Raw genomic sequence first — 15,471 nt, forward strand, 5'->3', positions numbered from 1 at the left:
CGGTATTCCCAGGCGGTCTCCCATCCAACTACTAACCAGGCCTGACCCTGCTTAGCTTCCGAGATCAGACAAGATCGGGCATGTGCATTGGTGGTCATTTTTGGTTCCACTGAATGGTGGTCTAGACACACTTTAAATAGAACAACAGACAAATGTCCTCCCATCTGCTTGCTCAGAAGACAGCCATGTGGGAGTGTTGATGAAAAGGTCACTCTCCCTCTCTCCCCAGCTTGGCAATAGACACTGGGGAAGAGATGAATGACCAGAAAAATCTATAGTTAATCTCCACCGTTTTATTGTAAAACTGAGTGGGAAAGGCACAGTGGTGTACTATCGCAATACCCCCAACCAAGAGGGAGTCCAAATGGCATCAGTTCTCTGATCCGCTGGTGTCTCCTTTCTCTTCTCTGGTCTCCATCAAGCCACTCTCATCTACGTTCTCCAGAGATGAAGCGTGTTGGAGACTCAAGTCTGACAGCGCCATGGTGGGAAGCCGGCTTTGCTCAGGGTAGAGCCAGGGTTTCCTGTCCATGTCGTGGTCCTGTTTCCAGGCAGGGTATTTCAAGCAGGCCTTGTGCAATTTCTTCATCAGCTGACCACAAAAATGGGGGGGGGGGAGAGGAGGAATGCAGCAAAAGTGAGGTCAAAGCATCCATGTGGAACTTCCCTGTGCCATTAATACAGTGAGAGCTCTCTTTGTGTGAATCTGTCCGCCGCCTCCTACGGTTCTCCTCCAGATACCCCTACCTTCAGAAATTCATCTGGGGGTACATGGGGTTGAGCCTTTTTGGTTGCAGGCTATGAAGTGGCCTGCCTTAAAGTGTAGAGCAGTGATTTCAACCTTTTTCGTCTCACGGCACACTGACAAGGGACTAAAATGGTCAAGGAACACCATCAGTTTTTGGAGAATTGACAAGGCACACCTTGTTGGTGGGGGGGGGGCTCACATCCCCAGTGGCCCTATTAGTAAATGACCCTACCCCAAACTCCTGCGGCACACCTGCAGACCATTCGCGGCACACCAGTGTGCCACGGCACAGTGGCTGAAAATGGCTGGTTTAGAGCTTTAAAAGAGAATTGGACAAATTCATTAAGGGAATATCAGTGGCTGCCAGTCATGATGGTGATATATAGTATACTTCTGATAGACCAGTGGCTCCCAACCAGTGGTCTGTGAGACCCTGAGCAGTGGTCCATGAAGTCTCAGAAAAAAAAAAAAAAGATAGCCTCTGATCACTTCCAATATCTCTCTGAATGAGCACTCCCCCATGGACCATCAGAGAGGGCCAAGAATGGATCGCCCGCAACCAACACTCAAGTGCATTCACAGCAAGCACACGGAGTTTCTCATTGAGTGCTCCCCCACGGACTACCAAACTTAATTGTATTTTCTGTGCGCAGGGGGGTGGGAGGATGTATGTGGTCCACAACAAGTCCAATTTTTGCCTGAGTAGCCTGCGAGCTCCTTAAAGTTGGAAACCATTGTGATAGACACTTGGAAGGACCCTGGTCTTGAGTGAAACAAGACAGCAGCCTCCCTTTTGCAAATCCATCCCAATTAAGCTATCCTGTACCAGGTGAACCACTGCAGTGCTTTGCTGGGCAGGAGGGCAGTTACAGGTTCTTTTTTAAACTCACCTTTGGTGCCAGGTATTGAGAAGCTTTATTCACAACCCACTTTGGCAGCGATCCTAATTTAAGAGATGGGAAAATCACAAAAATAGGATCTTTCTGTTTCCAATTTGTTAGCCGCTTTAGACCTTTGTTTAAATATATGCACATACACCATTAAGTGCATCATAATGAGGAGCTGTGATCAACAGCCAGGGGGTCAAGGGAGCCACGGGCTGAGGAAGTTTGGGAACCACTGCTTTACTGTACACTTCTAATTGATCTTACACCCCAGTCACTATAAAACTCTGATATTCTGTGCACCAAGGGGTCAGACTTCCCCTCTGGAAACTCTGTCTCGAGAACTCAACAGCCAGCCAAATTTCTATCTCCAGCACTCAAAAATCGGACGTAGAGTATTCTCCGCTTTTGCCTAAAAGAAACCTGTGTGCATCACTGGCTTTCTTCACACCAAGGGAACAAGCTTAACCTCAGAGGGCAGCTGGTCAAAATTGACCAACAATTCCGTGGCATTTATTATTTGATGACATTGCTTCTAGTTATTACATTAACTTTTCCTCCGTACATTGTTTGTCATGGTGAGTGAACTCAGAGTTGCTACCTATTATCCTTTTATTCTTCTGCAACAGCCTGTGGGGCCGTACATCATGACCAAACACTACCAGACCCTTAGATGTCATAAGAACATAAGAACAGCCCCACTGGATCAGGCCATAGGCCCATCTAGTCCAGCTTCCTGTATCTCACAGCGGCCCACCAAATGCCCCAGGGAGCACACCAGGTAACAAGAGACCTCATCCTGGTGCCCTCCCTTGCATCTGGCCTTCTGACATAGCCCATTGCTAAAATCAGGAGGTTGCACATACACATCATGGCTTGTACCTTGTAATGGATTTTTCTTCCAGAAACTTGTCCAATCCCTTTATAAAGGTATGCAGGCCAGATGCTGTCACCACATCCTGTGGCAAGGAGTTCCACAGACCACACGCTGTGTAAAGCAATATTTTCTCTTGTCTGTTCTAACTTTCCCAACACTCAATTTTAGTGGATGTCCCCTGGTTCTCGTGTTATGTGAGAGTGTAAAGCGCATCTCCCTATCCACTCCGTCCATCCCCTGCATAATTTTGTATGTCTCAATCATGTCCCCCCTCAGGCGCCTCTATTCTAGGCTGAAGAGGCCCAAACGCCGTAGCCTTTCCTCATGAGGAAGGTGCCCTAGCCCAGTAATCATCTTAGTCGCTCTCTTTTGCACCTTTTCCATTTCCACTATGTCCTTTTTGAGATGTGTCCATATCTGAGGGCACATGTAAATGCAGAGCACACTTGTTGTTCACAAAAACTCAGCTGCCGTATTTTAGAACATGGGGACTCGCTGATCTTCAACAGGACATCTTTCAACCCTGAAGAATCTGTAGGATCCACCAAACTTACCTTTAGGATCAACCTGAGCCAAGTAGGTCAAAATACAGCTGTTGGGTCCAGTCGATTGCACCAAATAGCCAGCCAAGAGGGACACAGCCCGCACCAGGTCCTTCCGCGGAGGGTACTTCTGCACAGAGAAAAGGCCATCAGACTAGTTTTGAAATTCCTTGACAATCTACACTGGCTGTCACTTTCCTTCTGGGCTCAATTCAAGTTGCTAGTTACAACCTATAAAGCACCACAGAGGGCCCTCCTTATATATGGGCTCAGCACCCATGGATTTCACTCAATGCGGGTACTGAGCCTGCATCTGGACTGCCTCAAGGACCGTCCGGTTGTGTCGAGGAGGCATTCTGAGGCACAAGGAGATCGCCCATGGCCAACCTGCATCTCAGAAGGCCTCCCCGATGCTTTGGAGAGGCATTTCCAGTTGCTGTCATGGGCCCTCTTGCGGATTTAATTATCTGTGGAATTCTGTCTCCACAAGGGGTACAGGAACTGATCCCCCACAGATACTGCAGTTTCCACTGTACATGGACTGGAACCTGGATATCTGAAGACCGGCATTTTCCCACTGAGCCTGTTTATCTGCTCTACTCATCAGCCAAGGCTTCGTTCCATGTCCTTTTTGACAATTGCACCCAACATAAGAACATGTTGGATCAGGCAAAGGCCCATCTAGTCCAACTTCCTGTATCTCACAATGCCTCAAGGAGCACACAAGACAACAGGAGACCTGCATCCTGGTACTCTGCAATAGCCTACTTCTAAAACCAGTGGATTGCACATACCCAATATGGCCTGTAACCTGAGATGGACTTTTCCTCCAGAAATTCATCCAATCCCCTTTTAAAGGCATCTAGACTACCTAGTTTAGGGAATGGGCATCTAGACTACCTAGACTGCCATCTAGACTACCTAGTTTAGGGAACGGGCAGGAGGTCTGGTCTAGAGGGTAGAGCCTCCATTTGCCTGAAGATAACATCCACAGGTTGATATCTCGAGGCCACTGGCAACGTGCGACCTTGAAGCAGCTGACAAGCTGAAGCCGAGCTATTCCATCTGCTCTGAGCGTGGGAGGATGGAGACCAGAATGTTGCGACCAGATCAGAACGAAACATCTGAATTGTTGTGGCTCTTGAAAGATAGAGCCTTCTTTCAATTGTAAAAATCCCTACGGGGATTTAATCAGCCTGCCTATGTAAACCGCCTTGAATAAAGTCTGAGGAGAAATCTGATGACCAAGAAAGGTGGTATATAAATACCTGTATTATTATTATTATTATTAGTTTCTGGAAAAATTCTGCCTCCCCATGAGATCGGACTGGCTCCATTTTCAAAAAGCCAGGTTTTAAAAGATTAAGTTTTGTTAATAACTATAGTGGCTCTACTCCCCCCCCCCCCCCCGGTCATTTTATAGTTTGTTTATAGTCTGTTTGTAGTCAATTAGAAATTTGCCAGCTTATTTGTTCTAAAGTTTGTCTCTTTTAATCATGTAACCCACCTTGATCATTTTGTGTATGGGACAAGAGGAGACCAAAGCAGTGGTTTAAATAAATTAATGCAGTTTCCCATCTGCAGGCTATACTGGATAGAGCACCCACAGCCCTGGAACAAAGGGCTCAGAGCCAGCCCAAGATCTCTTGACACCCAAAGCAGCACGTCAAATGCTGCTCCCCCTTACCTGATGGACATGCCAGCCTCTGCACCTACCGCACTCCTTCTAGCACCTCATGCTCCTTCCCTATACATTTCCTCTTTTTTCTCTGCCTCCTCTTCCAATCCAGGGAATGGAAGGTGAAGATAGGGTAGTGTAGACGAGAAGGTGGAGTGAGAAGAGTGCCTCCTGCCAATTGGTTTTAGTTGGCCTCATGAATGGGCCAGCCCTAGAGGAGGTTGCCCACTTGTCGCTATCCGGGGGCAGCATGCTGGTTCAGTCACTCAAATTGCTAACCTGAGCAATCCCACCCTGCCTATAGGGAACAACACTGCTAGAACTCTGGCTGTGAGCCTGTCCTTAAATCTTCTCTGTGCCCCTCAGCCTCCTATCCGCCACCAACCGCTTCAGAAATCAGCTCACCAGGTGCTTGACTGAGAAGTTGATGATAATGTATGATTTATCCAGGACCTGCCAGGACCTCAGCGTCACCACATCTCTGTTCTTTAAAGGCTTCGGACACTTCCCTAGCCAAGAACGAAAGACAACCCAACTCAACACTGTGCTGCAAGGTAGGAATTCACATAAAGAATAAAGGCCAAGGGCTTGGGGCTTCTATGGCAACGAAAACTTTTATAGTTAGGCTAAATAAATACATGTAGTTATATAGCATCATCCATGTACATGGCACTTTACACAGGGCAAAGGTCTCTGCCTTCAGGGACTTACAGTCCTGATAAAAAGGTATACCCAAATTGAAAGCAATGCCCAGCAAGCTGTACATACCTAGTACTTAAACAAAAACAAACGGTGAAATTGCTACGTTATGCAAATACATAGGTAACTGTCTTTCTGCGTGATTTCTCTGTCTGCTAGCCACAGCAAAGCACATCACAGTCCCATTCTGTACCATATCAGTAGAGGTGTTTGAAAATGGTGTTATTTACCTTACTCAGAGATAAGCCCACTGTGATTAGCAAGACTTAGGCTGTAATTCTATCTTACTCACTAGAAACAAACACCTCTACCAATCAGATTTTGGGTGTTATGCTCAACAGACACAAATGTAGAGTCCTGCACAAAGAGTCAGAGGTGCAAGTACAAGATGGGACAAAGCCTGGTTTGGCAGCGGCACATGTCAAAAAGGATCCATGTACCATAGTGGATTCCCCTGGGGGCTGGGGATAAGAAGAGGCCCTCAGTCTGGCTGTACTTGTCGTAAGAGGCGACTGAACAGCCACCGGGTAGATGGGACTCGTCAGCCTGGGAAGGCAGCTCATCTGAGAGAAGGGAAACTCTGATCCCAAACCTCCACTGCCTTGTGGCTACATCCAGTTATGGAAAAGGCTTCAGGAGTCAATCCGGAGCCGGAGTCCCAGAGGCAGTTCATGGCTGAACACAGTCACGTTCTGGCAACTCCTGCAACGCCGCTGGGACCAACCGTATTGGCTTCTGCCTTTCCATTGGACTGTTTCAGCGTGGAGGGGGGGATTTGCTGCATGGGAAACAGTCTATCCTCCATATCTACTTTACCCAGGCTTCGCGCACTGGAGAGGACACTCTGTTCCAGAACCACCATTCAGAGCGTGACACCATAGTCTTCCGAGACTGAAGGATGCCAACAACCATAGTGGATTACAAGCTGAACATGAGCCAGCAGCTTGGTGCACCTGCAAAAAGAACTAATGCTATGCTGGGTTGTTATTAACCCAGCATAGAGTTCAGAAGGCAGGGCCGTGTCTATTCTGCACCAGATCGACCTCACCTGGAAATCTGAGCCCGGTTTTTAGCAGCATATTTAAGAAGGATATTGATATGTTGGAAAGCGTGCAGAAGGTGGCCATCAAGATTATCTAGAAACCAAGTCTTAGGAGATCTTGCTCTGTGCATCCTAAAGAGGAGGCTAAGGAGAAGACAGCCACCTTCCAGCATCCAAAAGGCTGTCCTGCAAAAGAAGGAGAGGATCTCCATCGCTCCTGAGGTCAGGACTAGAAGCAATGGGCTGAAACGACAGAGGATTCCCAGACCGTAAAAGCTACCTAGCACTGAACCGTCTCCTGTGTGCAATTGCAGGCTCCCCCTCATTGCAGGTTTTCAAGCACAGGCAGGGTGCCCACCTCTAAGGGCTGCTTTTGCAGCTGCCTGGCCAGAGCAGGGAATGCTGGACTAGGTTGACCTCCAGAGTCCCTTCCTAGGAAGCAGCCCAGAACTCCTGACTTGCCCGTAAAATCAGGTGGCAAGCAGGCAGTACGCAGAACAGCAGAAGCTCAAGCAACACATTATCCTATAGATTTTGCACAGCCATGGGAAAGCAACAGCCTATCGTGCTGAAGCGCCTCGTGACCCAGAGTCACAGTCCAAGACATCATCAGAGAGAGGCCTGCTGACTTGTAGGCTTCTCTTTGGAAGGGCTAGGAATGCACAACCCAAGATCCCCAGGACAGTTCCTTTCAATCTAGATACCAGGTGCTACCACTAGGTGCCATTCCCTCGCTCCTGGTCACCGCCGCCTCCACTCACATGAATAGTAGCCCACATCAGCATTCTCGGTAAGGCGGGCAATGTCGTGGGTCTCGATGACATTCGAGTCCCACTTCTTGCGGTATTCAATGTCATGCAGCACGTCGTACGCAGTCTCTGCTGAGACGTCGGGCAAGTCCACACGGCCCTGCAGGCAGAAGGAGGAACAGCATGACCACATCTTTAAAGTCTGGTCCGAAGGGACACAATGCTGTAGACCAGTGTTCTTCAACCTTGGGGTCATGACCCCAGCGGGGCTGCCAAGCCTCGGTTGTGGGGTCATGGCAACTTATGGGAATGAAAAAGGTTGAAGACCACTGAATTGGAGCACCGCCAGGTGAAGGGGGAGTCATCTGGTGTAGCCCATCAGGTACCAAGATATTGTGTCCCAGTCCTCCACAGGGTCTTAGCAATTGTGCTAAAACAGAGTTTTTTGCAAGGTAATTAGCAGCCATCTGATTTTTCAGTAGCTTCAGGGCTTGAGGCAATTAGTTACCTAATCTTTCCATCACCCTTTCGTGACCCACAAGTGGCTCCTGACCCACAGTTTGGGAATTACTGGCTTAGGGGGTTCTTAACAGATAAACCATGGGAGACAGTGCCCCCAGGAAGTAGAAAGTTCAAATACGTGGCTCTCAAATGCTACCATCTTGACATAGGTATGCAATATTATATCTCTATTTACTGTCGTTTTGAACATCTGCAAAATTCATCCTCCAGGACTCTGACACTTTACGCACTGGTTGGCTCCGTCGCTTCAAGGCATGCTCAATTTGCTCCCCAGCTTACTCTCTAGTTAAAACAAATGAGCAACACCTGCAACTTGCCTTGTTCCCGCCCACCCCTGAATAAAACAGGGTCAGGCTGCAGTGCTCTGTAAATCATTGACCCACCAGTCAACTTCCTGCCCAGCCGGCGACTCAGGTTAATGCCAGCGCCAGGAGGAACTGCTGCGTCCCTGGCAGCCATCTCCCATTAAGGAAGTGTTCAGCGGCTTTGACCAATTAAAATGTAACCAAGAATAAAAGAAGGAACGTGGCTAGTTTTTATTACATGGTTTAGTCGGGCATTTCCTGCTCCCTGACCTAGGCTGCACGTGGCACGGCTTCCGTGGTGCCCCTTGTAGGCATCACAAAGAGCCCAGTGTTTGCCGTGGATGAAAACACAATTCTGTGAGCCAAGAGGTTGGGGGAAGTCACTGAGGCACCTACACCCAGGAGGCCAGTGAGGAATTTGGGGCAGGAAGAGAGGGCAGACCACACTGCGCCATTGCCATTAGAGGATAATTGCTCCGGATCAGTGCTGTCACTAGGGTTTATATCACCCAGGACAAGAGGCCAGCATGTCAACCCCCATGAGGGACCTCTTCTCATGCTGCGGACAGGGCAACGCTCTGGGGATGTACCATCGCCCCACATCCACTAGTTTTTTTGCTATAACTTTTGATCGAATCAAGATATTTCAACACAGTTTGTTTCATTGCATCCTGCATGAAATGATGTGTCGAATGATATATAACATGATACCAAGAATATCTCCCCTGGGGGCTGGGGATAAGAATAGGCCCTCAGTTTGGCTGTACTTGTCGTAAGAGGCGACTAAACAGCCACTGGGTAGATGGGACTCGTCAGCCTGAGAAGGCAGCTCATATGAGAGAAGGAAAACTCTGATCCCAAACCTCCACTGTCTTGTGGCTACATCCAGTTGTGGAAAAGGCTTCAGGAGTCAACCTCGAGGCAAAATCCGGAGCCGGAGTCCCTGAGGCAGTTCATGACTGAACACAGTCACGTTCTGGCAACTCCTGCGACGCTGCTGGAACCAACCGTATTGGCCTCTGCCTTTCTGTTGGACCATTTCAGCAACGTGGAGAGGGGGGATTTGCTGCATGGGTAACAGCCTATCCTCCATACCTACTTTACCCAGGCTTCGCGCACTGGAGAGGACACTGTTCCAGAACCACCATTCAGAGCATGACACCATAGCCTTCTGAGACTGAAGGATGCCAACACACCAAGAATACCAAAAATGTTGGCCAGAAGTAGTTTCATACCATCTGTGCGTGTCACCCAGTATGACCTGCACTCCCACACCCCACTAGCAATGCAATTGCTCATGATTAACTCTTGGCCACTATCCACATCCTGGAATTGGTCACTTCCCCCCCCCCCTTGCATCTGGCATTCTGAGCAAAGGGGGGCACCTCTATGTAAAACAACACTGTAAAGACCCCTATCGGGTCTAGGACTGCCTGCCTGCATAAAGCGTCTTGAGTGATGAGAAAATCTGAAGATGATAAAGATAGTAAACAAAACACTAGCCTACATCGTTCCCGTGAGCATTGACCTCGCATGCAGAAGACCCAGGCAGTATCTGCACACAGGACAGAGAAAAATTCCTGGCTGAAAACCTGGCAGAGCGGCAGCCAGCCTGTGCCAACAGCATTGACCTTGACAGATCAATGGTTGGGCAGCTTCCTGTGTGCCAAGCAGCAATATAAGAACTCCTTATTCAGGCAAGCATTCAGTCCCATAAACCGGCCGAAACCTGCATTTTTCAGAGCCTGATCCACACACAAGTTAAGCGCTTTTAAACCCTGTTACTTTTAGCAAGAACTAAGCACAAGGATCTGTTTCTTATTTCCACAGCAGGCAGTCCAAGGGGATTAAACATGCGCAAGTCACGCAATACTATACTATACAATAAAATGGGACTCAGAATCAATCCATTTCTTTATTTTTTTGCAGCCCCCCATGCCAGGAACTTCCTCCCAGCCCAGCTGTGGGCTGCTGTCTTTCACTCTTCAAGCCCCTACTTAAAAGCCACCTTTGCAAGGAAGGCTTTGGCATGACTCCTTCGCTCCTTCGCCTTTCTGCATGAAATAATGACATATTTTTCCCTGCCTCACCTCCCTGGAGTCTGTTTGGAGACAGGAAGCCCCTCAGGGCAGGGACCTGTTAACTAGTACCTCTCAAAGAGCCATGCACAAACACCACCAGTTGCCATCACTCCATAGCAAGAAACCCCATTGGACAGAAGAGTTGCCCTAGGGCAGTGGTTCCCAAACTGTGGGTTGGGACCCACCAGTGGGTTGTGACCTGATTTTCGGTGGGCCGTGAAACTGACAAGGAAAATGCATTGAGCCCTATGAAAACCAAACAGAGCAGCACAAGTGTGTTTACATACAAGCAGATGAACATACCTAGCTCCACATTGATGGGCAGACCAAGGGAAACACAATGCCACCCGAATGCCACCAATCAATGTGGAGCTTTCCAATCAACCAGGCAAGTATCCTTTTCTTTCACCTTCCTGGGAAGGAATCGAACTCAAGTTCCAAAGCAAGACGCTCCTCTCTTTTGCCTTCCCCCCCCAATACTCATGTCGTTAGCAGAAGGTTCAGAGGCATACGTGAAAGCAGGTGAACCACTGGACCAAACCGGCTTCTACTTAGAGAAACTTTCTCCAAGCAAGTACATTCCAGACATTTCTGTACCCAGGGGGGAGACGAAGGGTGTGTGCCCCCCTCCCAAACTGTCATGCCTGTGGGAAGGGCACCCACCCACTGGGACTGGGGGCAGCCCAAGTCCAGGTGGAAGCTCAGGCCTACCTGGCAGGCAGGTCTGGGTGCCAAGTCCGGGTGGGAGCCCAGGTCTACCTGCCCAACAAACCAGAGGCCAACTGGGAGACCAGGTCTACGTGCCTGGTTGCCCTCCCCCCTCTGGAGTTTAGTGCTCGTGCCCCCCTCCCCCATACAAAGTGTCTCCACCCCTGTCTTCACCAGAGCCTCCCCAGAAGCCTCTTGCACTCCCCAGAACCCGCAGTAGTCTGCTCCGCCCCCACCCACCGCAGCCCATTCTCACGTGCACCCCCGACACGCGTCAAGGGGTCTTGAGTCGGCTGGCTCCGCTTGCAGCCCGCCCCCGCCTCTTACCTTGACCCGGTGGACGGCGAAGGAGCCCGGCGCGGGCAGCTGCCCCCAGACGGAGACGCCCCCGCGGCTGTAGCGGCTGAGCCAGCCCCGCTCCTCCTCGCACTGCGCCCGGAAAGCCCGGAAGGCGTCCTCGTCCGGCAGCCGCAGCGGCTCCATGCAGGCGGCGCACCTGCCCGCACGGCCCGCCAGCTGAGCCACTCGCGCCGCCCGCAGAGCGCAGCTGAGTCTCGTCCCGGCCGGCCGCTGATTGGCCGCGCCGCCGCCGCCGCCTCCCCCCATTGGACGGCCGCCCCGAGGAGGCTGCGCAGGTGAGAGCCCGGCCCGGGCAGCGCACGTGGGGAAGGGGCAGGGCGCGAGGGGACACGTGTTCAGACTTCTGCACCTGCACACAAGGGGACGCACGTCCAGATTTCTACGTGCACACACAGGCAGGCCTGCAGCACAAGGGGAAACGTGCTTAGATTGTACACACCCCCTGGGGCACAAGGACACACACACAGGGCGTGCAGCACCAGGGGAACGGTGTTTAGATTTCTGTACACACACACAAGGGGCCACACACCCAGAGCACAAGGAGACACATGTTCAGATTTCTGTGCACACACACAGACAGGCATGCAGCACAAGGGGATTACACACACACACACACTCTGGGCAGACAGCACAAGGGGATACATGTTCAGATTCCTGCATCCACCGCGCACACACACACCTCCTGGGAAGAAGCAGAAGGAGACACGAGATTAGCTTTACACACACACACCCCTGGAATGCAAGAACTGATGGGCTTTGAGACGCCTGAGGGGGGACATGATTGAGACATACAAAATTATGCAGGGGATGGACAGAGTGGATACGGAGATGCTCTTCACACTCTCACATAACACCAGAACCAGGGGACATCCACTGAAATCGAGTGTTGGGAGGGTTAGAACAGACGAAAGAAAATATTGCTTTACTCAGCATGTGGTTGGTCTGTGGAACTCTTTGCCACAGGAGGTGGTGATGGCGACTGGCCTGGACGCCTTTAAAAGGGGATTGGACAAGTTTCTGATGGAAAAATCCATCACGGGGTACAAGCCATGATGCGTATGCGCAACCTCCTGATTCTAGAAACGGGCTATGTCAGAATGCCAGATGCAAGGGAGGGCACCAGGATGAGGTCTTTTGTTATCTGGTGTGCTCCCTGGGGCACTTGGTGGGCCGCTGTGAGATACAGGAAGCTGGACTAGATGGGCCTATGGCCTGATCCAGTGGGCTCTTCTTATGTTCTTTGCCTCTTAGCTTAGTTTGCATCCTCAAGTGGCAATTTGGGTAACAAACAGCATGTCCATCAAAAAATGTTTGATCGGAGAAAAAGGTCGTATAGAAGGTATTCCGTTCCTTACAGAAAGATTTTATAACTGACATTTAGGTGAGATTATGGCAGACACTCTGCCTCCTCTTACTGATTCTTCTCTGGTAAAGGAAACCTGTAGAATAGATCCTGCTCCAGAGTTCCCATCAAATTCCATCAGAATTGCACAGCTGCTTCACCCTCCGCCTTTGAGATTTCTCCTCACTTGGGCATTTGATGGCTTGTAACTCAAACCCTGGAACACGTTACCTAATGCCATGTGCCACAGACATTCTAGGTGGGGTATGTAATCAGCAAGAGCAGGACATGTGCAACTCAATAGCCACATCCATGGACCGGAAGCTTTGGATATTTCTTTCCTGGCCTATTGCCAGGAAAAGATATTATATTATCTTTGATTATCAATATCAAAGATATTGATGTTATCACTATAATAATCACTTACCTGTCATGTTAAACCTGCACTTTTGTGTTTTAATTGCACGGTATGTCCTGCTTTAATGTCCTGCACATATGTCCTGTTCTTGCAAGCACAGGCGATAAGGATGGCCGGAATGCTACAATCTTGTTTTCCCAGCTGACCACAGCCACTTCCTTGACAGATGGGATGTGAACGAGGGAATGCCACTCCTGACAGCATTCAACAACATGGCTTTGCATAACATCTTGTTGAAAATAAAGGGGCTGCCAAAGGCAGGTTAAACCAGTCACTCCAGCACAGCTAAAAACCATCTTCACTGCCAAAGCACAAACCCATACATTATGCTGTACATTCCAGGCACCCTGCCCTTCCTAAACAATAGTCAAGACAGACAAACTTAGAAGTTGGAGAACCCTGGCTTGGCTGGGGAGAGAAGTGTACCTATTTGTGGTAGCACTCACTGGAAATTCATAGTGTGTTGAGAACCAAAAGGCTAGCTACTGAAGGCACCTTCTACAGTCCATCACTTGGGCCATTTCAGGAACACAGACCACCCAATGTCCTTGGCCCCCCATTCCAACTGGGAACACTACAGCCTCAAAAGGGCTCATGAGCTTCTGGTGTGCTCTTTGGAGGGCAACCAACCCTCAAGTATTAGCAAACTCCCTACAATGACTCATGCAGGTGTACGCATGCTAAAAACCCCTCCCACACCCAACTTTATTCAGATGAGCAGACCCAGAATGTCTACATAACTGGACCACCATAACAACTGAACTACATGGGGCTACTATTGATGGTACAGACTTTGGTGGGTACAGAATGCAGAAGCCCACCAATCTAACTTCATCTTGCCAATGTCATCGGCCACTAATATATTACCAAGCTAAATTTGTTTTTTAAAGCTCTAGTTGGCTTGGGGCCTGCACACCTGAAGGACCTCCTGTCCCACATGAACCTAGCTGTGCATGCTGTTCCTCTTTCAAAGCCCTGCTCTGCATTCCATCACTGATGCTGGTGAATTCACTGAGGATGGGACCTTTCCCAGCATAGTAAAACTACCTCCCTGAGAGATCCATGTAGCCAGCCTACATAAAACCCACCAAGTTCACTTGCCATTTTATTGATTGAATTATAATTATCTGTTTCATTGCTTTCAAGTTTCTTGGTTTTTATTTGCCTGGAGCTTTCAATCTGTCCAGAGCAAGAGATATAAATCATTTAAACTCTGTGTCCTCCTTTTGCGTTGCTTTGCATGCTTTCTGTTTCTATGAATTCTGATTGCTTTGATGTTTTATTAAACGCATTCCCTGCCCTAATAGTTCCTTCAGTGAGCTGAAAGGGTGGCATACATATACTTTAAATACAAAAAATACACCCCATACTGTACGAATAATGATAATGGGGATTAAAGTGATCAACCCCCGTTACTGACTTCTATGATATGAGTACTCAAGGCTTGGATTGGTAAGACTTCTGGTGAAGCCCAGAACCTTTAAAGTAGTAGTTTCAGAATGCTCATACACAGTCCCACCTAGACAGGACGAGGGTCTGACTTGGTATGGGTGGTGTCAGGAAGAAAGGATTAGATTTGGTTAGCACTGGGGGAACATTTGGGACTAACTGAGTCTCTACAAAAGAAAGTCCCAGTGAAACTAGAACACTGATGGTTAATGTGAAGGGGGGGAATACAGAAATCTAAATGGGACTTCTGGGAAAATAAGAACTGGGGAGCATTCACTTATCTGTCAATGCTTCAGGTTACCAATGTAGGTGTAGGACGCACACAAAAAATGACAGCCATTTATCATCACACCAAATAACTGTAGGAAAAACAGTACAACAAAGTGGACTTGTTAACAAAGTCCACTTGCAGCAGAAATCCACTGTGTGCAAGTTCACAACAAATACCCTCAAAACCAAGAGGTAAAAATGGGAGAATTTAGTCTTGAAATATAAAGGGCCCAGGGGGCATGTCAAAAGTGAAACTGTGAGAGGCAGCTTGAGCATGAAAAGGCATCAAAATGGGGCATCCTCCAAAAACAATCAATATATTGGGCTTAAGGGCGACTGCACACACAGAAATCCCACAGCCAATGCATAGATGCACACAAGTGTAAGGCTGCAGAATTTAGCAGTCATTAAACAGGCAGACAGAATGCCCATGTGCAATACTCTCCTGTACACTGACAGAATTCATGCTTTTAAACCTTACAGATACAGGCTCCAATGTATAATCAATGCTTCCATCTCTGTATACCCTTTAAACCCTAGTCATGGGGAGTCAGTACTGGCACAAACAATTTATACAAATCAAGCCCTAATATACCAACTCTTCGCTCACATTGTATTGTATTGGCAACCTTCAGTCTCGAAAGACTATGGTATCGCACTCTGAAAGGTGGTTCTAGCACAGCATCTAGTGTGGCTGAAAAGGCCAATCCGGGAGTGACAATCCCTTCCACACCGGGAGCAAGTGCAGTCTGTCCCTGGTCTGTCTCCCTGGCTATGGGCCTTCCTTCTTTGCCTCT

General features: G+C 48.9%; 1 protein-coding gene across 1 annotated transcript; it reads right to left on the reverse strand.

Annotated features, from left to right (window-relative positions):
• Positions 1-278: 278 nt before the first annotated feature.
• Positions 279-11,384, reverse strand: LOC136663105 (START domain-containing protein 10-like). The gene is made up of 6 exons (XM_066640048.1): positions 11,163-11,384; positions 7,232-7,379; positions 5,135-5,238; positions 3,064-3,181; positions 1,639-1,691; positions 279-592 (listed from the first exon to the last, which is right to left on the reverse strand). The coding sequence occupies exons 1-6, from the start codon at positions 11,316-11,318 to the stop codon at positions 371-373; spliced, it is 801 nt and encodes a 266-aa protein (XP_066496145.1). The 5' UTR covers positions 11,319-11,384; the 3' UTR covers positions 279-370.
• Positions 11,385-15,471: the final 4,087 nt, after the last annotated feature.

This window comes from Tiliqua scincoides, chromosome 12, assembly GCF_035046505.1.
Source record: "Tiliqua scincoides isolate rTilSci1 chromosome 12, rTilSci1.hap2, whole genome shotgun sequence".
In the NCBI taxonomy this organism is placed as follows: domain Eukaryota; kingdom Metazoa; phylum Chordata; class Lepidosauria; order Squamata; family Scincidae; genus Tiliqua; species Tiliqua scincoides.